Below are 26,348 nucleotides of genomic sequence, written 5' to 3'. Positions count from 1 at the left end.
GAGATACTCACTCAGGGTTCTCAGCAGCCTCTTGCCCATGGTTTCCTCCAAGTCACTACTGCAGGGACTGGTCTCTGTCTCCAGGTTGATATTACAACATTCGCTCTCCGATGCTGAAAGGAAAGAAGGAAGAACACAAGTGTTTCCACGTGCACACCCAGGGATGTGGGTGGGAGGATCCTGGCTGACATTTCTTAGCAGGTGAGAGTGCAGCACCAGTGCTAAGGCAGCAGTGGCTCCAACAAGGGAGGAGGGCCCAGGAAGCCTTTAGCAAGGGGCACTTTAGTGCCACAGAAGGAACAAAGAGACGGAGAACAAGAGCGGGAATTAACCACTCAAACCCTGTTTGGCAGGAGAGAAAAGGGAACAAGATGTTCTCTCCTCAGCATTTTTTGCCAGACGAAAAGCACATTTGAGGACAGATGGTGATGTCTCCTTCCTCTATTTGTACAGATCCTGGAAAACCACAGGGCACAATAACAATTAAGTACATGCCAGGTCTTCTCCCACCGAACCCGGTGAGAATGCAGAAAGCTCTAGAATCTCAGAGCCAGGAAGAGGCCCAGCTCTTAGTGCCCATGCAGGAAGAACCTAACCCGGGAGGCAAAAGGATGTGCTGGACACGGCACTGCAGCCTGAGCCAGGAGGCTGAGCCCTCTTCTCCTGCAGCACACCGATGGGCCACGTCATTCCCCTCCTCCAGGTCTCAGGGTCCTCATGTGCCACAGAGGATGGATTAGATAATCTCCAAAGACTACCCCATCTCCTTTTTGATACCATTTCTTGGTACAATTTGTTGGTATATGTTTTAGCTACTAAATTTAGTGTGGGTGGGAGAAAAAGAGCATCAGTTCTAAATTTAGGCCCTGGAACAGTAATTATGTATGTCCCAGATTTTCTGCATTAGCTACAAGTTCAAGCATATCTTAAGGCAAGAACAGAAGGACCTCTGGGATGCTGGGATGCGGGGAAGCTCAGAGCACCACCACCACTAAGACAGAGGCCTCCAGTTCTCAGAGGGAAGTGATACCATCTCAGACCTCAGGACAAGTCCTACAGATCACTTCTGGCCCCTGGGCCTCAAAGGAAGGGAAGGAGCCCTGCCAGGGAGAGTGATGGCTGATTTCAGTGTCCTATCTGCAAAGTAGGCCTAACAACAACTATGCACTATTCAGAAAGCATGGCACCAAGCACTGGAATCTCTGTATGTGCCATCTCATCGATGCTCAAAGCTATTTTATGAGCTAGTTACTGCAATCTGTTCCTATTAACACAAGGAAATGTACCTATTAGGACAAGAAAACTGAATCTTCAGTTAAAGTAACTTGCCCCAAATTGCATAGCTCCTAAGTGAAGGAGCCAGGCTCCTGGACCCAGATGGAGCCTAGTTCCTAACACACTGTCTTTCAGGGTCTGATGCACAGTAGCTGCTCAGTAGATGTTAGGAGGCGTAAGGAGGTGGGACATGTTACATGGGAGCTGGGATCCCGGGCTCCCCTTTCCCTGTGCCCTATGGTGGCGACCCCCCTGGCTCCTGGGGCCCAGTTCCCCTCCCGGACCTGCTCTTGCGGGAATGGCTGCAGGAGACACGGAGAGCTGCTGTGGGCTGTGCTCCTGGAAGTCTGTCATCTCCTCCTGGGGGAAGGCCATCTCCTCCATCCTCAGGTACACGACCTCGCCGGGGCTTCTCAGCCCATCGGAGCGGCTGCCTGGGGAGAACAGCACGTGTGTCACCTCTCTGCTTTGGAGAAGACCGGGGCTCCATGAGGACAAGACAGCAGCTCGGGACAGCCATGAGGAGGAAGGCAGGGCTGTCCTCACCTCAAGGCAGCCCCGCCCATCCGCCCGGCTGACTTACATGGCAGGCTGTTCCTGTTTAGGAGGATGGCAGCAGGGTCATCCTTGGGGGTCTGGGGTGTGCCCCGGGTCGTGGGGGCCTTGGTGGAGTCCCCGTCCGTGAAGGCCTCCATGTCGGGGGACTGGGGTGAATTGTCCATGTGGCAGGCGGTGAGTGCATTCTGGTACTGCTGCCGCGTGATCTGGAAGGAAGAGGCAGAGAGGAGCAGCAGCTCAGGAGAAGCTGAGCAGAGCCGTCCCTAGATGTGGCCCAAGCTCAGATGCAGCCCCACCCGGGTGCTTTGGAATGCAGGCCTCCGTGACCGGGGGTCCATGAACTAGGGGCCTTACCCAAGCTGTACTAGGCAAGGGGTTGAAGATTATGAGAGGACCCTTTGTTTGCCATCAGAGTCCCCAATGTCATTTTTATTTGCTCTGGACTCTTTGTTTTTTTGTTTTGTTTTCTTTTAAAAAATTTAAATTCTTGCTGAAACCGGCTTGGCTCAGTGGATAGAGCGTCAGCCTGTGGACTGAAGTATCCCAGGTTCGATTCTGGTCAAGGGCATGTACAATACCTTGGTTGTGGGCACATCCCCAGTATGGGGTGTGCAAGAGGCAGCTGATCAATGATTCTCTCTCATTGATGTTTCTAACTATCTATTCCTCTCTCCTTCTCTCTGTAAAAAATCAATAAAATATATAAAGGAAAAAAAATTAAATTATTTATTGTTTAAAGTAAAGTATTACATATGTCTCCTTTCCCCCCCATTGAGCTCTCCCCAGCCATTCCCATCCCCCAGCACATGCCCTCACCTCCCTACTGTCTGTGTCCATTGGCTATGCTTATATCTTTGTTATTGTTTTTTCTAAAAGATTTTTTTTATTGACTTTTAGAGAGAGAGGAAGGGAGAAGGAAAGAGAGAGAGAGAAACATCGATGTGAGAGTGAAACATCAATCGGCTTCCCCTTACATGCCCCCAACTGGGGATTAAGCCAAGCAACCTAGGCATGTGACCTGACTGGGAATTGAACCGGCAACCTTTCAGTGCATGGGAGAACGCCCAACCAATTGAGTACTGGCTCTGGACTCTTAAAGTGCACCTGGAGGAACTACGTCTTTACCTGAGACCCTGGAGAGGATAGAGGGAGGACATCTTCAGTTAGCAGGGTGGTTGCCTACAGAGAAGTTTAAAAATCAGGCTTATACTATTGCCAAGAGCCCTCTTCCTAAGGGTCAGCCAGTGGGGGCCCGGCAAGAATGAGACCCCCAGCTTGTGTCGAAGGCTGAAGTAAGAAACCTCCATATGAAGAACATGAACTCTGGCAAAGCTGCAGATGAAGCCAATATGTGTATGTGTGTTTTGAAGCCTTCCATAATTATATCCTTCAAGAAATTATTGCCAGAAAGAAGTTCCTTTCTCTAGGTGAATTATATACTTCCTTATATCGGATAGGAACTTAAAGATCCACTGCTCCTGCTTTTTACTTTTATTACCAGGAAGCTCACAGATAAATTTACTATTTACTTTCAGTATCAAACTTATTCCTGATAGTTTTTTTTAACCAAATTGATTTAGAATCTCTTATCAGTTTCTAACTTAAAATATAGTTTAAATGTTTATTTATTGAAATCATATTTTACACACACACACACACACACACACACACACACACATACACATACTATTGGAAGTACTATAAGTATCCTAAAGAGATGGAATTGGAGATTGTTTTCAGACGTTGGGTGGAAGCTCTAGTGCTAATGTTACCCAGAAGGGCTTGCTTTTGCAGGTGGAGGTTGAGATACGAAGACGGAACCTTCCATCTATATAGTGCATAACGGCTTACAGAGCACTTAGGTATGTGCTATCAGCTTTGCTAGTCATAATGACTGTATGGGGCGGGCGCGAGAGGTCTCCTGTGGCCTATATTCGGAGTAAGGAAGTGAGGTCTAGGAAGGTTGAAGCACTTGCTTAAAGTTTGAGAGTTAGCAGGCCTTCAGCGTCCTAGCCAGAAGTTCACCTTTAACCCATGTGATGTTTCCTGTCATTTAATAACGTTCATCCCTCAAAACAGGATCCTGCAATTTAGGGATTCTGCCACCAGATGGTGATGAGGCATCTTGGTTGCAGTCACACAAGCCAGATTACGTCATTAACCAAACATCCTTAGTTTAATAATGACATTTACAAAACATACATAAAAAAAAAAGCATAAAGATTCTTTGATATCTTCATAGCTTATTAGCCACTATTAATCACAGCTTTAATATCTTAATCACTACGCATACTTTCCTATCTAATTTTGTAACATATTATGAAGTCAGTTTACTTCTGGACCTCATAACCAGTTCTGGAACTTCATACTCTGTGGACATGGAAAGCCCTCACAAACTGCCTGCAGCCAGCCATAGCAGCTCCCACCAACACCGCTTTTGTACAAGTTTCTCTCTAGGTTCCTCAAAAACTCTGTTAAAAAAAGGGGGTGGGGGTTGGGGGTTGGCCCTAACTAGTCCATTAAATCAGGAGGGAATTTTTAACTTTAGTCTAAAGTAGGGGTGTCGAACTCAATCAGAGAAGGGGCCAAAATCTAAAATCCAGCCTAAATCGCGGGCCGAATGGTTTACTGAACAGTCATAAACTGTCATTGTGATGGAAACGCAGCGGATTGCAGTGATGACAGCGAGGTGCGGGCCACATTGCAAGGCCTGTTGGGACGGATTTGGCCCGCGGGCCTTGTGTTTGACACATGTGGTCTAAAGCATCATCTTAACTTACATTAAAAAAAAAAACAAATAAAAAACTAAAGAGAAACCAACACCAAAATAAAACAAAAGCTGTGTTAAGTTTGAATTTTCAGATTCCCTTGTATAGAACCACCCATTCCAATCAGAGGTTTTCATTTGCTAACCAGGAAGGGGGCTCTCCCCAGACACCGGGTCTGACCACACCCAGAACGTGGACGCCTTGTCTCCAGAACAGTGAGAAATAAGTGTTTGTTGTTTAAGCTACTCCGCCTATGGTAATTTGTGAGAGCACCCCGAATGAACTAAGACAAATGGAAAGACCTGAGAAACAAACCTAACAAAAATCCCTAGCTCAAAGAGAATCCAAAGGCCGTACTCTGGCCAAAAATGCCAGGTAACATTGCTGCTAGTTCCAGTCTCATCTCACACCAGCTCTGCCTTTGTGCTCAGACCCTTGAATCCCCAGCTCTTTCCTGCTTGCTGTTTGTCTGGAACATTCCCTTTCAGGTCTCAGCAAAAAGGTCCCTTGGCTTGGCCTGCTCTGACAACCATTTCTAAAGCAGCCTTCGCTTACCCCACCCCCAGTACATTTCCTTCATCGTCTAGATTTTATCTATGTGGTTGCCTGCTAATCATCTTTCTCCCCCTAGTAGCAGGGAAGGTACAGAAAGGCAGGAGCTTGCTGTCTTCTTCGCTCCAGTAACTCACCAATCCCTGGACAGAGCCAAGCGCAGTGCAGGCATTCAGTAAATATTTGAACCACTTACTCTGTTGTGACTTCCCATTTCTTTCCCCCCAAGTCACGTGGCCAGTACGCCAAACCATAAGAGCTAGCATATTAGAATCTCTCTTTTCCCATTTTTTTCCTATCTCCACTTCCGAGGGAGGTCTGCAATGAGAGGGCTTCAGGGCTGGGAGCAATGGGGACAAGAGTCACGGGCTCTGGCTTTCGAGGTTTAACCTCAGCGTCACATTATCTTGGGTCATAGGGGAACGGGATGTACATCCTGATCCGCTTCCCCAGCCACCTCTGCAGCCAGGATGGAGGGGACGGTTCCCTGGGGGGGTTACCTTCACAAACTGCACGTCGCTGAGGATGTGGACTGAGTAGTCAGGAGTGTAGAGGTTGTTGCTACTGCACAGCTGGGTGTTGCTGCCCCCAAAGTCACTGCGCTCACGGTTGGGAGACTCGGAGCGGTTCAACCCGCTGCAGCGTGAAGGGGAGCGGTTTACTGCAGAAGATGAGAGAGAGGGGAAGGAGAAAAGGCAAGGAGGGGTGGGAGTGGAGAAAGGAGAGGGGACCAGGAAGAGAGAGAAGAAGAGAGAGAGGTGTTATTGAGGTCCTGCAGGACTTTAAGACAATGGTTACACTGGGTGGTGAAACCAGGCCCTCCCCGCTCCCATCAGAGTCTGGAAAAATGCCCAGCTGCCCCACAGATGTATATTCCTCCGAGGAGCAAACACCCAGGACAGGAACTCATGGCTCCACTCTGCTCAGGCTCCTCCTGCTCCCCAAGACCTCAGCCAGGGTTAAGTGCCATGGAGGACAAAGGGGCTCTGAAAGTAAGCTAATGGGAAGTAACCTCAGGGGCTGATCTGATCATAAATGTCTAATGGGGCAGTCATGCTCCAGGCCTACAAAAAGGCTCAAGCAAGCCCTGTCCGTTGCTCTCGTGCATCGAGGTTTACACACCTTTGAAATGCCAGGGTAACCCTCTTTATCAGACCCCTTTGGGAGGTAACCACTCTCAAGGGGGCACCTACTCTTGTTAGCTATCCTCTGTGCCTTGCTGTCTCCCACCTTCAGGTAACTGACCTTACATTCCCTCCTTAATTCCAAATGTCTGTGAGTAACAGCAAAGCTGCCTTTCTCTGGGGCATTGTGAGATCCTGCTCCCCAGCATGTCGTCAATTTGGCTCAAATAAACCCTCATAAAAATGCCTACCGGTTTGGATGTTCTTACATTGACGGTGCGTACAAGGCCCAACTGTGAGCGTGGTTAGCTACCCCAGCCCACGAGACCTTCTGCTAGAGTGAGTTACTTTATATAAACTCCATTCACAAACCTCATTGTAGAGAGGCCAATATTTGCCCTCAAAGCCATCTGCCACAGCACCGATAACCAGTCCTCACCGCACTGACGCACTGCAGTGGGGAGAACTCAGGTCTGCCCCAACAATGGCTGGGCCCACGCACCATAGGGCATCTATTTAAACCACACTAACGAACTATTAAAATAGGCCCTGTCCTTGTCCTCGACTACCTGGAAGGCCAGGGCCAACTCCTTAGAGTTTTGTGCCAGAAAACAGGGTTGTATGAGGAGGACCAATCCCCAGCCCCCGTTTGGAATGGGGAATTCTGGGGTTTTGGTGTCTGAAACGTGGTCTAGAAGGAAGAACACAAGTTCTGGGTGGGCACATCTCTTTGGCCCTGCAAATTCCTCACCCCACACAGAGGGCCAGGACTTAGGAGGGCCAAAGAGGGGCCCTCTAGTGTGGGGCTAGGTCAGGGCACCCTCTAGGACTAACGGGGGTGAGGAAGGAGTAAGGCCTCTTGAATGTTCAGTCAGGTTTTTTTTCTTTTCTATTTTTAAGAACTGCTTCTTGGGAATATTCAATTAAGAATCTGTTACTTGGTTTCAAAATGAACTATGTGAATTACCCTCCACAGGATTAATATAATATTATATAAGAGAGGCTCTGAAGATGACTAGATTTTTCTTAATCTGGTCATAAGACCCTCCCAACCCTCTGCCTCCCAGATGATGCTACAATGAATGTCTTTAAAAGGAACAGGAACAAGAGCTCTCAGCTTCTCACAGCACAGATTTAGTGCAGGGGTTCAAATGAAGAGTCCAGTCATTCAGAGGGTCTCCTCCTTGTTCTTTCAGGGTAGAACTTCAGGAATTTAACTTAGTCTCTTAAGATAATGTTGCTATCAATCAAAATATCTATTAGCATCTATTTGTGGTCCTGAAGCACTGATGATCTGGTCAGCTGCCAAACTATTATTGTGGTCTGGCAAACTGTGTTTCAAAAAGATTAAACCAATAATGTGTTTCAGAAAAATTAAACCAATAATAAGTTGAGTAATCTTCTCATTGGAACCATAATAATCACTGCCTTGATAGGATTATAGAATTAAGGATTTCCCTTGTCTTTCCCACCTCAGTAAATGTCATTCGCATATACTGTTATTTAAATCAGAAACCTGGGAGTCAACCTGACTCTGGCCACTCCTTCAGCCCCACATCAAGTCCTCCGACATAATAAACCCATTTGCCTCTCTGACTCTACTCAAGTCGGAGTTATCATCACTCTCATCTGGCTCACACTTATAATCTCCCCATTTATAATCTTATCTATAATCAGGTCTCACCTCAGCGGCCAGAAGCATATTTTAAAGACACAAATCATTTTCCTATTGAATCTGAATAAAACCCACACTCTTTGCTGTGATCCTTAAGCCTTACCATGACCCGACCTCTGCTCTTCTTGGGTTTCCCTTCCTTTCCCTTGCATGCTCTGCTCTACTGGCCACCGTGGGGATCCTCAATCATGCAAGCATCTCCCACCTCAGTAGATACTATTTCCTCTGCTCCCCCTTCTCCTCTTTCCCACCTCCTACCCACCAGCCTTCAGCTCCCCAGCCCCGCATTCCCATTCTCACCCCTTCTCCCTACCACTCTCACTTCTCAGTTGTTAGGTCTCAGTTGAAACACTACCTTCTCTGGCTATCCCAAGAAGATTCCTCTATTTCCCTCTATCACTGCCCTCTGTTCAGTCCTTCAAGGCATTTTCACAGGTTTTCATTGACTACTCAATTTACCTAAATTCCATGAGGGCAGTGACATTGTCTTTTCTGGTCATCATTGTACACCCAGTACCTAGCACAGTGCATGGCCTAGAGTAGGTGCTCAATAAAAATGTGTAGAGTGAATGAATCAGCATGTATGAGTCCCTTAAGACATTTTTAAATTTAAAATCTAAATTTTATTTTAGAAAAGGTTTCAGAGATCTCAAATCATCCTGGAATCAGAAAACCTTTCCTCTGCAACTTAAAGTCATTTTGAGAAAAACTAACATCTCTAAGAAGCGAGGAGTGGGCAGCTGAAGAGTGAGATCATGTGCAATGAGAATCAAAGGGCACCGAGAAGCCTCAGGCACTGGCCTGGTAGCTTGAGGAAGAGGCCACAGGAAACATTAGAACTTTGTTTGTTTGTTTGCTTGTCTGCCTAATAAGCTTGTGAACCAGGCTCCTTTGAGTCAGAGCCTCCTCCAGAGTAACCAAGGACTGAGAGGGACAGAATTGTGTCACAGAGAACTGAGCAAAGCATCAAGGTGATTGAAAAGGGCAGTAGAATTGGGAAGAAAAGTATCTATTTCATTTCTGGTCCTGGTCCCTTGAAAACAAACTGATGAGTTCTGGCTTGGCTAGATCCATTCGGATGCTCTAAGGAGGGGGCTGGTTAACTCAGTTGATGGTGCTTTCTTGGGCACATAGTTCTGGCAATGGCAGGGAGTCCTGCAGGAGCGTGGCTTCTTTGGCATGTGAGTGGAATCCAGAAACCATACCTTGACCTGGTGGGTCTTGTCCTCAATTCAGTTTAGAACAAGGGGAGAGGGAGTGAGCAGGGCCTGTGGCTTCAGTTTCACTCCTTGAGAACCCTCTCTTCGCCTGGTTGAACATGTGCTTCACATACCCTACCTCTGCAGTTCCACATTCTCATCTCTTCCATCTCAACTCAAGGTACATTCAAGGAAGACGACAGGGAAACACAGCCCTGCCTTATCTACTAAACAACTTCCATCCATAGAAAGTTCTGCTTGAATCACTTCTACACCTTGTTGGAAACAGAGGCAACAGCTGCTACATTCTGGTTCCCCAAAGCTCTCCTCACTGAACCTGCATGTTGCCACTCACAAGGACATGCATGTCAAACACAAGGAACATCACTGTTCTGCTGGGATGAAAAACTTCTTCTTCCTTTTAAGTAAAAACAATGCTATTGAAGGTTTGGTCATAAAACCCTAAAGGATTCCAAACACAAAAAGTTCCAACCGTCGTACAGCGTTCTGGTCTATAAAAGTAATTTTTAAAAGGAAAAGAAGCCCTCGTTCCATGACAAAGTCTCAGCTCATCGAGTGTTGTGCAAGATCAATGTTTTCATGTCCCAGAGGCTGACATTCCTCAATAGGTGGGATGCGATGACTCGGCATTTCGGTAATTGTGCCCATACACGCAGAGGTTTCTGAGCAAGGGACACGGACATGCTTTCAATAAAAAGAAGAAGAAATCAGTAACAGACGAGTGTCCCAGCAGCATGGCAAACTAGTTCAAGTTGTATAATTCTCCTTGGCATTTCCTAAGAGCACGGAGGCACAGCTTGGGGAAGCAAAGCGAGGAGGGAAATCCTAACTGCAGTGCGAATGGGCCTAAGGGGGAACAGGCCAAACCGTGATGCATAAAACTGACCACAGGACCCCCCAACAGGGGTGAGGCCAAGCAGCCGGCATGTCACTTGTAGACTCTTGCTCATCATGGCCCTGGGAAGATAGGATGTTAGGGGGCCAAGGATTTCTACGTTAGACTTCCAGGTGCCATGGAGAAGTGTGGCAGAACTCATTCTGCAGTCTTTGCCTAGTCAGTCTGCGAGACAGATCTGTCCCACGTGGCAAATTGGAGTTACTGAGGTTGGGTGGAGAAGACAGGGTGGTAAAATTGGGGTGGGTGGAAGAGGATTTGCCACTGCAGTTGGGGCTGCATGGAATAGCCTTTCACCCTTCATTGAAAGCCAGAGCTGGGGAAACCTAAACACAGATCTGCGACTCTTGCTTCACTCGTGACACTTGTATCAGGAGAGTGATCCCAACTCTATCCTGGGAGAAGGACCCAAAATAAGAAGAATCCACACTCCCCTGTCCAGTCTGAGGATCTGAGGGGAAAGGGGGCTTCAGTGGCTGCCTGGTTACATCTTTTGGAGCATTCAACGAGGCACAAGGAGGAACAGTCCACATTGGTCACGGTCACTGTGCCATGTGCCATCTGTGTTCCCCAAACTGCAGGGGGAGTTTAATTGCACAGGCTTATAAGAGTACAAACGAGGGTTATAAAAATGCATCATTCTGGGGTAATAGTCAACATCAGACAACCAAATGTCAAAAGCACTCCGTCAAAGCTATAATGTGAACTCTGCAAATCAGCCCAAGTTAGGAGCCCAGATGAACTTGCTCACGTTACATGAAGCTTTAATGATTCCCAAATGTTTACGACGCAAGAGCCAACCCAAAGGAATATTTCCACTTACCGCATTTCACAATGTAAAACGATTATTTTTAGGGACTCCTCATATATTCTGGGAGAACACTCTATTCTCACTGATCTCAAAGCACGTTATAGATGGACAATCAAGCATTAAAAAAGAACCCTTGCTCCCGACCTCTCTCCCGCCTCTGTGCTTTCGTGGGTTCGAAAGGATTGTGAAATCATCTCTGCTGGGAGAAGAAAGGAGGAATGAATCTGGGGAGAGGGAATGATAACTGCAGTGACTCTCATACTCTCAGCGGGTTGACCAGAAGTTTTGCATTTAAGTGAAGACACTTGCAAAGCTGGCTAATTACACCCTACTCTGGAGTTAATCCACAGACCACTTTGCTCTCCACATTTCAAACTGAGGCTCAAACAGAAGGAAACTCATTATGGGTAATGGTTGATATTTGGTGCAGGGACCACTGGCCTCAATCCAGTGTGAGCACCATATTCATTAGCACATCTGCTTTCAAAATGCAAACACATCACAACCCTCTGAGGGGCACAAAATGCCTACTTTCAGAGGGGCAGCAAAGTCTTGGGCTATGGGAGAGCAGGACCTAAGAGTCTTGAATGCTAATCGTCATTACTCTACCCGCTTACTACACCCATGACACCGATCCAATGAATTAATTTCTCAGACTTATTGCCTCCCAAGAATAATTCCTGCCCATTTCCTAAGGTGGTTGTGAGGATCAAATAAAATGATGGTTCCTTTTAAACTTAAAGGCCCTATTCATTTCCAGTATTTATATTCTTGCCTGTGTAAGATGGGGGTAAGACATACTATACATAATATGTATCTGGATGAAAAATCTAGTATAGTGGCCAGAAGGTGCCCAGAACTGCTTTCCACAACACTCTTGTGACCGAAGCTTCTGCTGCTGCTGATATGGAGCAGAAGCAAGAGTGACGGTGGCAATACCATAATATAGGTATGAAGATGTCACCCAATTGCTGGGAAGGCTGGGTGGTTGGCTATAGACAGAGACCAGACAAAAGAAGTAGGGAGGAACCAGCCAAAGGAGAAGCAAGGCATCCCACTTCTCATTCTCTCCTCCTGTACTGCTGGTCAGGGCTCCACTCTGCAGTTAAACCAAGGGTTGGAATAAGCTGGCCTTGCTCTCGCCTCCTTGTCATTCACCTGTCTCCTATTGGGTTGAAAATGGGGTAGTGGTGGTTAAAAGAGCTTCCAGGAGCACATGGAACCAGCCAACTGGGTGTGAAGTCTCAGTACCTGCTAGGCCCCACAGTGGTCGGCAAACTCATTAGTCAACAGAGCCAAATATCAACAGTACAACGATTGAAATTTCTTTTGAGAGCCAAATTTTTTAAACTTAAACTTCTTCTAATGCCACTTCTTCAAAAATAGACTCGCCCAGGCCATGGTATTTTGTAGAAGAACCACATTCAAGGGGCCAAAGAGCCGTATGTGGCTCTTGAGCCACAAGTTTGCTGACCACGATGCTAGGGGATCTGCCCAGAAAAAAATGAGACACCTAAATCTCTGTCTGACACTAGGTTACCATGAAGGTTTTCATAATAAACACTGATGAACTAGAATTAACCTCTTCTTTAACTGAAAGTTACAATTAAGTAGGCTGTCTGGTTAACAGAGGGTTAATTAAAAAGGAAAATACAGTATATCTCAACTTTCCTCTTTTTTTTCTTCTTCTTTTTTTTTTTTAATGCTTTGATCCTTTTGGTTGAAAATCTTTTAAAAATGGGCATCTTCCCTTTTGCTGAAACTCATAGCACATTCTTCACTCACCAAGATTCCCCATATGTAAAGGATTGTGAAGGTCCATGATGTGGTCATTTCTAATTCTGCTGGCATGTGGGAGTAGACCAGTTAGCTGGCAGAGGCGCCAGTTTGGCACCTCATGTTGAACATACTGTCCTTTGGTCATCATGAAGGCATGGGTTCTCGCAAAGCGAGAAAAAATTTTATTTCTTGGTGGAAAATCACCATCAAGTGAGAGAGAAAATTTGAGAATGTGGTTGATGTATCTTGTACGGATAAACATGGGAACCAGATGGTTTTTGATGGGAAAATGTGATTTGGGAGAAGGAGAAGTCAACATAAACACTTTTGAAGTTGCAAACTTGGGGGTTTGAGGTCTCACATAGCCTTTTTTGAATATTGAGGGTTTACTCTGCAGAGAGCAAAACACAACTGGGTTTTTGATGACCGAGAATATGGTGGGGCCTCAGAATCATTACCGTAGCACTGGGATAAGAGAGACAGATGTAGAGGGTGGGGGCAATTGTGTTCCAACTTCAGAGCAATTAAACAAATAAATTCTTGGTTTGGTCATTACTTATTCCCTGAGCCTAAGGATCAATCTCTAGAGATGAAAACAATACAAACACTTAATTGATCTTGCTCAGATTTTTTACATTCTATTTAATCTTTGAGTTACTGTGTAGCTCTATGAGGAGCTGCTTTACCCAATTAAAAAGAAACTGGTAACTTGTATTTAATTAATGAGAGGTTAAATCTAATGAAAAGTTGTTTTGAAATTTTACATAGAGCATCCTTTGTGTGAACAGAGCCAGAGGGAATATGGTCACCACATGGTAACATTACTAGGAAGATAATAAGGATGGGTTAGTGGTTAGCTAGAGGCAGAGACCACACTGAAAGAAAGGTGGAGGAAAAATAGGAATAAGGTATAATATTCTATTGTTTCTTCCTATTTTTCTCCTGCTGCACTCTTCACCTCTCCATTCTACACTCAGATAAATGGTGAGGAAGAACTCACATCGTCTCTCATCCCATTATTTCTCTAACTATTACACAGATACAACAACCCTGAGAGCTAAATTCACAAGTGACACCACTGAACTAGCAATGCCTGGGCTGTATGTGCAAATGAATGTTATCTTTTCACTAGTGATCCGGTGCATGAAATTCATGCACATTAAAAGGGGATTAATTAGAGGAAATAATTTAATATTGCTATTTGCCCTTTCTCTATAATAGAAGTGTCAGAGATGAAAATAAATTAGTAAAATGTATATGAAAACCTTCCTCCTGTCAGAGTCTGGGTCTCACCAGAGGACCCAGAGAGTCAAGTCCCCGCCCACCCACACACCCCTCAAAATCACGTGAGACCCAGACCAGGCTGGCCCCCTCCTTGGGGTAGATCCAGTCCCACCCTTGTCAAGCCCTGTAGGCAGGGGGTGTAGCCTCAGGTTCCCTGGCCTAGTGCCAGGATGGGAGGCATGGCCTGAGGTCCCCCAGCTCAGACCGGGGTGGGGAGCATGCCTTGATGTCCTCCATCAAGCCCCTCCAGGTGGGGGGCATGGCCTTAGGTCCCCTGTCAAGCCCCCCTAGGCAGGGGCTCTGCCCAAGTTCCCCTGTCAAGCCCAGCCAGGTTGGGGGGCACAGCCTCAGGTCCCTTGGCCCAGTGCTGGGGCAGGGGGTATGGCCTGAGGTCCTGTCAAGCCCCACAGGGGTGCGGGAGGGTGTAGCCTCAGGTCCTTGCTGATTGCACATTAAGGCTCCTTACGGGAACTTGGCCTTAGCTGTGGGTGCAACCATATTTGTGATGGAGTGATGGTCAATTTGCATATTACTCTTTTATTAGATAGGATTGTACCGTGCCTAAGGCACCAGAATGCCTGCTGGGAGAGACTGTTCTCATGTGGGACAGTGAAGTGACAGAGACCAAAGGCCTCTTTACAAAACTCACTGGATCTATGGGGACCCAAGACACCCATGCATGTTTACCTGGTGAGCCTGCCAGAGAGTCCCCTCTGCTGAAGGCGAAGGTACGAGACACAGACACGGGCACTAAAGGGTCAAGGGCCAAGGATTTGTGAGTTGTGAAGGAGAAGATAAACACAAAAGGAGAGAGACAAAGAGTGGTGAGACAGTCTGTTCCTGGATCTTCAAAGCATCACAGTTCTCTGCAAAAGGAAATTGTGCCTCTGAAAACATGGAGATCGCACACTCTCACAAAGTCACTCTCCAGAAAGAGGGAAAGGAAATACTTTTCTGAAGGTCTTCCAAAAAGATGTAGAATACTTTTAGAGGGGAGACCTGCCAAGGACAAGGACCACAGTTCCCCAGTGGGGAGTGTGCATCAGCAGAGCATTCTCTCTGAGCCTGCAAGTCTGCTGGGAGCCCAGCACTGCATTCCCACCAGGTGCTCCCAGCTGCCACATGCATCTGTTCACCGACCAGAGGACTGAAAGCAACATGCATGCTCCTGCTAGGGGCATCCGTGAGGAAGCTGGATCCTGCCTGCGACTCCTAGGAGCTCCCTCTGGGGAGGAACTATGTGCTGCTAGAGGCTTGGGGAACACGAATGGCAGGCAGCATTTCCAACAACCTTAATGTGAATCAGCTTGGTGAATGAACTCATTGTCACTTCTTAGCAATTACAAGTGCTCCAGAGCACCTCCCTCACTGTCCCCCTTCCTTCTCTTTCCCCCCACAGGGTCTGAAATGGTGCTGGCCATCACTTGGGGCCAGGGTGTGGTATGGTGTGTAGCAGTGTGTAGTCCTTCCCCACTCTTGACTCTGATCAAGTGGTGTTTCTGCATGGGGATCTGTCTTCACCTCTCTTATATGGTCATTTGAGTCCCTTCCAAGGAGTTAAATGAAGCCAGTCTGTAGGTGATGGCACATCAGAGTCGGCAGCTTCTGCAGCATCAGATGATTTTACTGAAAGGACCCATAGGTGCAGGGGAGTGTGTGTGTGTGTGTGTGTGTGTGTGTGTGTGTGGAACCCTATATCTGGAGCCCTATAGCTGATAATCATTTACTCTGATACGCGATATCAAAGAATACTTGAACAGGCCCTTAATGTCCTGAGATACATTGGAATAAGAAACCCCATCGTCTCAAGAAGAATCGTAACACTTCTGGGCTGCAAATTAAATGCATACCCTGGCCAAGCAATCAAAGATGCATTCTTTCCACCTGCCCAGTCCTGTGGGCTGTTTTTCTGGCTACCCTGAGCTCAGGCCCAGTTCCTCCAGAGCGCCAGGTCCTCCTGGGCTCCTGGCCATCGGCACCCAGATAAAGGAGACAGTGCAGGCTCTGTTCCCTTTACGCTGCACAGGAAAGCCAGAGTGACTTACTTGTAACCTCGAGTTCAACTCTGAGGCCTTGGTCACGGGCAGTGTTCTGGCAAACTCATCATCCCATTAATCACCTTCAAAGGCTGATAGAACTACAGGCTAGCTTCCAGGACAGGAACATTTTGCTTAAGTGAGATCCTAAAAGAGTTTACTGCCTTGTGGTTCAGCCTTTAGCTCTCCCTTGACCTACAAGCAAAGGTTCTTGGCCAGTGAAAGATGCTGGGTGGCTGGACCAGGGGCTGAAAGTCCAGCAGGGACAACTGTAGGGTGTGGCCCAAGCATGTCAAACTCACAGTATGCGGCCCACAATGAATATGTGTGCAGCCCATTCAATATAACGGTATGCAAGAAACATTTTAATAAAAGTTTCATACCTTAATTTTTACAATATCCTGTTATACATAATTATTAATAACAAACTACAATGTTTGCTAATGACTGATTACTATAATTGTGTTGCATTCATTGCCCTTATGGGCCTTATGCACAGGTGCACCATTTCTCTCCACTAATATACTAACAGCAAATATTTTAGCAGCTGACTGCTATGCCATTAGTCATGGACTGACTTGTTTGGTGTGCACGACAGGACATATTTCACTTTCGGAGAACAAGAAAAATAGGCTTATTTGTGTTACGCTTATTAACTTGTGCAGTTATTCAGTGTCTGTTAAGTTAATGTTCAAGAAAAAAAAATTAATTTTTATTAAAATGTTCTATTTTATGTTAATGATTACTCATTATTTCAGCCTTTTGTATTCAGCAAGTCTCTATTGAAATAAACCTACATTCCTATGAAAATTAAAGCTTTTGTTTTTTTTGTGGCCCACATAAACTTAAACCTTGTTTATTTGGCCCATGTTAGCCTTTGAGTTTGACATGCTTGGTGTGGCCGGTCTTTGGAGTTATTTCACACTTCACTCCACTAAGTGGAGAGGGCTTGGGGGAAGATGGAAAATCTCTCTACTAGTATACCCCTCACAGACTAACTCAATTTTTTTTTCTCCTGAAGATTTTTAAAAAATATATATATATTATTGATATTTTACAGAGAGGAAGAGAGAGGGATAGAGAGTTGGAAACATCGATGAGAGAGAATCATCGATCAGCTGCCTCTTGCATACCCCCTTACTGGGGATGTGCCCGCAACTAAGGTACATGCCCTTGACCGGAATCGAACCCGGGACCTTTCAGTCCACAGAATGATGCTCTATCCACTGAGCCAAACTGGTTTTGGCTCTCCTGAAGATTTTTAAAGATGCTCAAAAGTGGGGAAAGGGAAAGAGTGTAATGCTTCCTTTTAGTTAACCAGTTCTGAAGGAGAGACCTGTGTTGCAATTGTACTCCCGTCCCTTGATAAAACGGAAGGATTCTGATAAAAAAAAAACTAGAGACAGACACGAAGGAAAGGAGAAAATCAGATAACATCTCTCTACTACTTTAAACAATATATACTTTTAAAATGTCATTTCAATTAGGTGGGCTGGGGAGTCATAATTATACTCTTCCCCCAGAGTTCCCACCTCTTTTGGTTCTCTGGAAGAGCCAGAACAGGGCCAACAGGTCTAGGTAAGATTTAGAATCCCAGAGGTTGCTCTACATTGGGCAATGTGATGGGTTGGCATCTCCTTTAGAGAACCAAGTCTGGTCCCGGAGCACACCCCTCCCCCACCCAGAGTTCTCACTCTGAGTATGAGGCTTCCTCCATCAGCCTTACTTGAGGTTCACTGGCCTATACAAGTATACTAAGGAACCAGGGTTTATTTTACAGCTCTCCTTTAACTCATGTGGGGCCACCCCTGGGTGTGGGTAGCTACTCTCATTTCATTTCAGCCCTCTGCTGGCCTAGAATGTGAAATTATACCATAAATGGTTCCAATATTCCCACATAGAGATTGCATTCTGGAACGTGAAGGATCTCCAATCTGTATTTCATTGTGCTGTGTGCAATAGTTAGGGCACCGGAATGCATCTATGCAAGTCACCAACTTGCTAGGTGATTTGGAGCAAGCCATTTCTTTGGTTTCCCCATGTTAAAACAGTATCCGTCTTTCATGTGCCAAGGATTGATATCCAGCGTTGGGACCCTCTGAGAAATGCAATATAAAACACTACGTAAAACGCTTTTTATGATAAGAGAAAACACTCCATTTGGCATTAAAATCGCCACTTTAAACAAGAACAGCTGAAAGCAATGCAAAAGTCAGACCAGTGAGAAAAAAAAAAAAAAAATCTAGAGAAATCATTCTTTCAGCATCACACATCACAATAAATGCCATGCCTTCTAAACACCAGCACAACAATTCCCTATAGGAAACAGCAAGTAGGTAAAGCATAGAAGTGCCTTAGCAAACCAGCTAGCAGCCTGGGCCAGCCCTCACCGTCAGCATGCACGACCAGCTGGTAGATACCGCTCCTCCAGCGGAGGAGATGTGGCAAAGGAGGAGAGAAGCAGATAAGCAACGTATCGCACCAGCCTGGGATGTCCATCCCCAAATCTTGCAGTCACTTCACAATACGGCATATTACGTTCTCAAGCAAAGGCCAGAGGGTGAGTCATCACCGCAGAGAAGGAAAGGCCGGACCTCCACCAGAGCACACAGGTGTGTGACAATAAATGGCACCTCCCCTCACCACCTCCCTCCCTGCCATCCATCACGGTACATGAGCAGAGCAGCAGCAGCAAACATTCCGGACACGGAAAACAAAGCCCGTGTGGCCTGTGAGTACCTGGCAGGAAGAGTGTTCCTGGCAGAGCATTACAGAGAGGCTGCCAGCATTTGTGTTAGCCCCAGCCCAGGCTCAGAGGGCTGGTCCGGGTGCCCAGAGCGGGCTGAGGCAGGACTACGGCGGAGAGCATGAGGGAGGGGTTTGAGAAATACATACGGAAGGCAGAGGATCCAGTCAGGCTTCCCACCTTCCGCACATCATTATCTGAGGACAGAAAGAGGCAACGTGTTTCAGAGGCAGCTCAGACAGTGTACCTTCTTAGGGAGGTGCTCCCTCTCCCACCCCACCCCCAGCACCCGTGGACTCGGAAAACAACAACACAACGCACCGGACAATAAAATGGAAGTGTAAAAAGAAGAACTAACTTGTCTTTTCACACTGAAAAAAGACCACTATCCATCCCTAACATTTACTAACATTACTGTCTACTATGTACTTCCACAAACAAATTCTCTGAATGAAAAATGAGTCTTATTACCACTTCAGAGAGGAGGACACCACTGCCCAGGAAGTTACAGGGCTTGCCCAGGGTCTCGAATAGGAGCAAAGACTTGAACCCAGCTGCTTTTTTACTGCAATATCCCTTTGCTTCCCCAATAAGCTATGGAGTGGGAACTGGAATACCTGAGCAAGAAGTGGTCATGATGGCGGGGACACCATAGTAGGTGAAGGCTCCATTCTCGAAGCGAAGGCCTTCCTTACCAACCTCCACCTCCACTTTCCCCTGGAGAGAGAAGGCAGTGTGCTAAGGGTGTGTGCACGCACTTCCAGGTCTCTTATTGACCACAACCCTGAGCTTCTGTCCGGATAACAAGTGGACTTAAGAGCTGGTCACAGGGAAATGGGAATTCTGTCCAGATTTACGTTTCAGAAATAGCACTGCCAGTGTCAGTAGCCCTTTGCAGTGAGTTAATTGCCTCATTCCTAAAGCTGAATCCAGTCACGAATAACCCCGAGCTCTCCTAGCATACTGCAATGGCCCTTCCATGATGCATGCCCAGGCACCCGTTGGCCCAGGGCCCTATAAACGGACTCAATGGCTTGTTCTGAGATGAGACCATCTCTAAATCTGGTTGAAATAAAATCTAATTCTGATTCTGTGTGAAGCTTGTTTAACCCATCACCACTAAGGACAGCAGCTTACGTGTAGCATACAGTGTGGTCTGTGGGGCTGACACTGTGTTATGTGCTCGGCATGGTTTCTCACTCAATCAGTCCCACGGCCCTATGTAGCCCATCCTGCCTTCACCTCCAGTTTATAGATGAATCAATTTTGAGGCTCAGAAAGGTTAAATCACTTGGTCAAGGTGAGTCAGGAAGCGGCAATATTGGAATTTTAAGGCCAGATCTTTCCAATATCTGAATTTACACTCTTGCCACGACATTTTACTTCCTCCAACTTTGATTTAAAAACAGTTTATATTAAGCACAGAACAGTACATTGTATGGGTCATTACGTTATTTAAAAAGTGTGACAGAACCCTTCTTGATTTCCAACAGCGAAGAATGTGACCCCATTTTTTGGAGAAGGTCATTTTATTGAGGTTATATGGAAGAATGGGCACGTGGCACACTATCGTATCAGAGCAGATGGAGTGCAGGTGGGCAGACAAAATAGAGCCCGCTTGTAAGTTACTGTAAGTTTGGTTATGATTTTAAGCCAGTCACTGTATTTAGGGCTCAGAAGATATTGTTGGGAAGAGAAGGGACAGTGACAGAGCTGATGGTGGAGCCAGGCCAGGGCACCAGCAGGATCCAGTGCTGAAACCACACCTGGCACGGATTTGCAGGCCTATCCAGGCGCAAGGGCAGAGGTGAGGACTGGGACGATGCTGCACAGCTCTCACTCAGCCATTGGCTTCCTCCCGTATCCCCTTAAAGTGGAGGCATCCAGGCACAGCAGAGACTGAGACCTTTCCGAGAGAGTGCATGTGTTCTGTGCACCTCCAGGCGGAAGTCAGAGATGATGAGATTTCAGACAGACAGATGGAAAAGCTTTAAGAGTGAAGTGTCTGAAGCTTGAGAGAAGGCACGGGACAGGTCCACTCCTGGGCGTGTCCATGCAGAGACAAGAAGGGGTCAGGGGTCAGGACAGCAATTTTGAAAGCTCAGTCACAGAGCCCCTCTGCTGGAGAGGTACGTGCTGCACCCCACCACAAACACCCCTGAGTGGTCAGACTAAACGCCCTCACGGTTCCCCCACTCCTAGGACACCAACCAGTCGAACTTGGCCCCTTCTGAGGGTCACTGACAAACACCCACCCTCCTGGCCTTGCCCCCAGGACATCCCGCGGAGTGTTGGACCCAGCAGTGGGGAGACACGGCCATCCTCTCCAGCCCAGGGAGGCCCGTGTCGTGTCCGCAGAGGGACTTGAATGCTCCCACGCACCTGGAGCAGCAGCACGAAGTAGTCCACCGGGCGGCTGCGCTGGTAGAGGTAATGCTCCGGGGCTTTCTTGTTCTTGTCGTCAAACTTCAGCTCCTGGATCACGTTGGGATGTTTCAGGAGCCGGAGCAGGATCTTTTCCGAGAGGTACAGAGACTTGAAGGGTTCCACTTCTGGGGGAGAGTGGGAGGCAGGAAGAATTGGCAGCTGGCTGGGGTCAGGGTGGGCACAGCCAGGCCACGTGTCTGGAGCCACCTCCATTCGCACTCTAGGCATGAGGCTGGAAGGACTCTTGTGACTCTCTCAGGTGTGTGTGTGTGTGTGTGTGTGTGTGTGTGGCCTTCCCCTGCTCCCTGGGGATGTGTGTCCCTGTATGGCACCTCAGAAGAAACAGGCCACCATTTTGGAAATGTTAGTTTTGTTATTAATTTCTTACTTGATTTTATTTAAAGCTGCATGTGAACTTAAAAAAGAAGGCACTTTTTCCCCCATGGGCATGGCTCAATGGTTGAGTGTTGACCCATGCACCAGTAGGTTGCTGTTTTGATTCCTGGTTAGGGCACATGCCAGGTTTGTGGGCTCAGTCCCTGATGGGGGACATGCAGGGGGCAGTCAGTCAATGTTTTTCTGTCATTGATGCTTTTGTCTCTTTCTCCCTCTCCTTCCCTCTCTCTCTGAAAAACCAATACAAATATAGTAAAAAAAAAAAATTTTTTTTTAAAAAGAGGCAATTTTGCCATTTGTGACAACATGGATGAACCTGGAGGACACTATGCTAAGTGAGATAAGCCAGACACAGAAGGACAAACATTGCATGATATCACTTATACGATGAATTTAAAATAAACTCAGAAGCAGAGGACAAAAAGGTGGTTGCCTGGGGGAGTGGGAGGGAGATGGAAGGGAGGGATTAGTCAAAGGGCACAGAGTTTCAGTTATGCCAGATGAATAAATCCTAGAGATCTATTGCACAGCACCGTGCCCACAGTGAACAATACTGTACTGTATACTTAGAAGTTTACTCAGAGGGCAGATCTTATATTAACAGAGAAAAATAACAATACAGTGGGAGGAAAACTTTTGGAGGTAATGGACAAATTTATGGCATAGATGGTTTCACTTATTTTCAACACATCAAATTGTATACATTAAATATGTACCATTTTTTGTATGTCAATCATACCTCAATAAAGTGGTTAAGAAAACAAAAGTTGGGCATGGCTAAGTAAGCATGTAAACAGCAAAACCTTTACTGCAATGATCAAGTGAAATACAGAGAATTTAATCTGACTTGAGACATATATATGTTGAATAAAATTCCAAGTTAAGAGAAATGATAATTATTTAAGTGATATGTTCTCAATAATGTGTAGCATCCTTGCATCAAATAACAGATTTTATATTACATTATATCATACTATAATATTAGAAGATACAGCTGCTTTGCTCTAGGAAATCCATCAGCAGTTAAAAGAAATCTGTATTCAGAACTAGATAACATTTTGAAAACTCTAAAGAATTGCAACATAAACTTTTCTACTTTTTTTTTTTAACACCTGGAATAGTACCAGTATTCATAATATAGTCAATAATCATATGCTGGATCAACTAAATATTGAACTTTATAATGGGTGTGCATCTGAGGTCTGCACATTAATTAGGTCAGAGGGTTCAAAGACCAACTTTACCTTCTTCACAAGTTTATCTTTGGATCCTCTCACTTCTTTTTCTTTCTAAAGATCCCAAGATTCACAATCCACTTCCATATTTTAAGAACTCCTACCACTCTATGGTCTCTGGAGGGTACTGGACCCCAGGGTCTTGTTGTTGATTAGAACAATGCCTTTCCCTCCACCACAGATCACTGGGGTACCCCAAATCCAACAGGATGGAGGTCAGCCTCTGTCTCCCACCAAGAAGTGAGTGGAGGAGGGAAATGTGCAGCAGTGGATTCTCTAGCTTTTTTTTTTCAGTAGAAGACCAATCAGCAGAGTTGGGTTGTATTCACTCCCTCCCAGAAGGTCAGGCGGAACCCCAGGGGCTGGCACTGACAGTATGTGGCATCCTGTCACCCTTGCCTGAGGCAGTCTCCTCTCCTGGAACAGTGGTTCTCAGTGTTACACTGGAATTAGGTCACAAAGTATTAAAAATGATTGGTGCTTGGGTCCCACCCTCCAGGTTCCGCCTGGGCTGGAGACACGGTGGGCAGTCATACCTGTGGCCATGAAGCGGTGTGTGGCCAGCAGAAGCTGCGGGGAGACCTTCACTCTCATCTCCGAGTCAGAGAGCTTAAACAAGGAGAAGTCATGCCGCTTCCTCTCCCGGTGCGGGACCCTCTGCTTCTTCCGGTTGTCGGCTGTGGATCACAGGGGACAGAGTACAGCTATCTCAGAATCACTGTTGGTTTTTGGAGGTTTTCCCAGAGTTGTGGGGGACAGACAGATTCTCTGAGACCACCTGAATTTCTGCAGTGTCAACTGTAGATGACATGACTATACCTCTCCCAGGGAGTGAAAGGATGTTGATCAGGGACAGAAGGTGAGAGATGCTATAATTGTCTCAGTGTTATTTACCCGTAGGTGTGCATGGTGGAAAAGGGTGGCTTGGGACTCCCAAGGTCAGGGTTCTTGAGCTGGTCCTCCTATTTGTGAACTGTGCAACCTCTTTAAGCATCAGAATGTTTGTTTTAATCTATACAGCCAGGTTAATAATGAATAACTCTTCTCCTCATCTCCAAGAGTAATTATGAGACTTGAACCAGAAACTATCTGTGAAGTACTTACAAAAAGGCATTCAAACATCAGGGACTTCATTCTCAGCGTCTAGAGAGTTGGGAGTCCCAGAGGGTTTGAGCCTCCCTCCGCCCCTCTTCGGCCCCCAGAGCTGGGCTCACCTGGTCTCTTCCTAAGGATTTTAACCACGCTCTGAGCAGAACCGGGGGCATGCCACCCAAAGGGGTCAAGGGTCACCTCCTCTTCCCACTCACAGTTCTCCTGCTTCAACCTTGACCCCTCTAGGGGGAGAGACTTAGGGAGGAGGAGGGATTGCTGTCCCAGGAGCTGAAATTCGGAGAAAACACTTCCTGGTTTAGAGATTCACTTGGATGTATTATAGATAACACTCTCATTCTATTGATAGAGGCAAAGCACTGCCTTTGTAACATTTGCAAGGAAAGCTCTGACAGACTGGGTAACCAAAAGCAGTCATTATCTGCACGGAGGAGTCCATATTGTTCCTGTGGGAGAGTGGGTAGGAAGGTGAGGAGACCAGAAAGGAGAGAGCAGGGACAGAAGCGGGCAGGTGCCAAGGGTGGGAACGGGAGAAGAAACCAGCTGGTAGGGCTGAAAAAGCCTGAGGGAGAAGAGCAATGCGTAAGAAGGGACATTTAAGGTTTGGCTTGGGTTGTGGTACGAAATCTCAGGACAGTTTGCACTGCACAGGAAGTTTTGATGTAAATAGATTGTTGAGTGGGACCCCAGGGTGTATTGGGGTCTGTATCTGGATGGTTAAAGAGACAAAACAGGGATAACACAGGACAGAATCAAGGACAGAGTGGCCGCCTCAGGTATACTTCGTTTTCTTTAGTTCCTTTGTCATCCAAAGGCCAGGAGGTCTCCTTTTCATAGTCTTGGTTCCTGAAGGTTCTGTCCTGATAAACATTTAGCTAGCTCAGCAATTTTCAACCAGTGCACAGCAAGAATTTTTTAAAACATGCAATGCCTGACTACTTAGTCAGGGACACTGACCTTTTTCCCCCTTAGATTATAAAGTTAAAAAATGACAATAGCCAATACAACGTTGCCGTCTGGTGTGAATGAATCAAAATTATTACCTATTTTTTTTTATCAGCTCGGCCCAAAATATAATTAGTTTATGTGTGCCACGAGATGAAAAAGGATGAAAATCATTGAACTAGCAGGTTCTCAAGGACTCAGGTAATTCAAGCCAGGGTACCTTGCCATGCCTGCACCTGGCATTAGGGGGTTGACACACAGAATGCATGGGCCTGATGTCCACTCTTTCACACTGTGTGTCACACTAAGCCAGCTCTGAGAGTCACAGAGGAAAAGAAGATGACCTTGGACCACAGCCAATGCCATGCACTTACTGTAGAGGTCAGTTTCATCCAATATCTCTGACTTGATGATCTCCTCTATGATGTCCTCCAGTGTGACAATGCCCATCACCTCGTAGAAGGGGTCCCCTTCTCCCTCATTATTCACCCGCTGGACAATGGCCAAGTGAGATTTCCCTAGAGAACAAATGAAATCACAGTTATGCATCTGGGATGTTTTCAGAGACCCTTCCTTAGAAGAAAATTATACAACATTGCTTTCTGACTAATCTCAGAACCTCCTTAAAAGGACCACCCCAGGACCTCCTTAAAATACGAAGTTTGTATACAAAGCTTATATAAATGCAAACTAAACTTTTACAACTCTGTTTCTTTTTAGGAAAGTTAACTAATATAAGGGGTTGGCAAAAGTAGGTTTACAGTTTCTCATATGGAAAGAGACATGCAGGTTATGATGATTACAATAGCTTTATTAACTCAGTGTTTTGCGCTCTCACAAGTATAAACCTACTTTTGTCCACTCGGTACACAAAGCCAGTTAAATTTTTCTTTTTCTTTTTTTTTAACTTTCACATATTAGCAAGCACAGTTGACCTTTGGACAATATGGGGGTCAGGGGCACTGATGCCTGCACAGTTGAAAATCCACAAATAACTTTTGACTCTATAGTCCACATGTGTCAAACACAAGGCCCGCGGGCCAAATCCGTCCCGCCAGGCCTTGCAATGTGGCCCGCACCGCGCTGTCATCACTGCACTCCACTGCGTTTCCATCACAATGACAGTTTATGACTGTTCAGTAAACCGTTCGGCCCTCGATTTAGGCTGGATTTTAGATTTTGGCCCCTTCTCTGATTGAGTTCGACACCCCTATATAGTCAGTCCTTTGCATTTGTGGATTCAACCAACTGCTGATTGAAACAGTATTGGGAATGGGAAAGTACTGTTTTTGAGCTGTAGTTGGTTAAATCTGCAGATGCAAAAACCATGTATATAAAGGACCAAATATATTTATTGAAAAGAAAATCTGCATGTAAGTGGACTCATGAAGTTCAAACAAATGTTATTCAGGGGTTAACTGTATATCTAAGCTAAAGGAAGATGAATAGTCTTATTGAAAGACCAAGAACTTGGAGTCAAAGAATTAGGTTAGAAACCTTTTCCTCTTCCAA

General features: G+C 46.2%; 1 protein-coding gene across 4 annotated transcripts in view; it reads right to left on the bottom strand.

Annotated features, from left to right (window-relative positions):
- CNNM1 (cyclin and CBS domain divalent metal cation transport mediator 1) overlaps nt 1-26,348 on the bottom strand; it is a 50,694-nt gene that overhangs the window by 2,996 nt on the left and 21,350 nt on the right. For 2 of the 4 annotated variants that reach the window (XM_045581977.1, XM_036438800.2), the window contains exons 2-11: nt 25,211-25,354; nt 23,318-23,458; nt 21,106-21,275; nt 19,341-19,440; nt 18,873-18,920; nt 14,629-14,691; nt 5,654-5,814; nt 1,859-2,039; nt 1,560-1,709; nt 12-113 (exon numbers count right to left, since the gene is read on the bottom strand). In XM_045581977.1, the coding sequence (XP_045437933.1) occupies nt 12-113; nt 1,560-1,709; nt 1,859-2,039; nt 5,654-5,814; nt 14,629-14,691; nt 18,873-18,920; nt 19,341-19,440; nt 21,106-21,275; nt 23,318-23,458; nt 25,211-25,354 (1,260 nt within the window). The remainder of the gene's footprint in view (nt 1-11; nt 114-1,559; nt 1,710-1,858; nt 2,040-5,653; nt 5,815-14,628; nt 14,692-18,872; nt 18,921-19,340; nt 19,441-21,105; nt 21,276-23,317; nt 23,459-25,210; nt 25,355-26,348) is intronic. The other 2 variants (XM_036438801.2, XM_045581978.1) reach the window with 1 other exon arrangement.

This window comes from Pipistrellus kuhlii, unplaced genomic scaffold, assembly GCF_014108245.1.
Source record: "Pipistrellus kuhlii isolate mPipKuh1 unplaced genomic scaffold, mPipKuh1.p scaffold_m20_p_15, whole genome shotgun sequence".
Taxonomy (NCBI): domain Eukaryota; kingdom Metazoa; phylum Chordata; class Mammalia; order Chiroptera; family Vespertilionidae; genus Pipistrellus; species Pipistrellus kuhlii.
The sequence above is the reverse complement of the archived record's forward strand: the minus strand, read 5'-3'. Positions and strand labels throughout refer to the sequence as shown.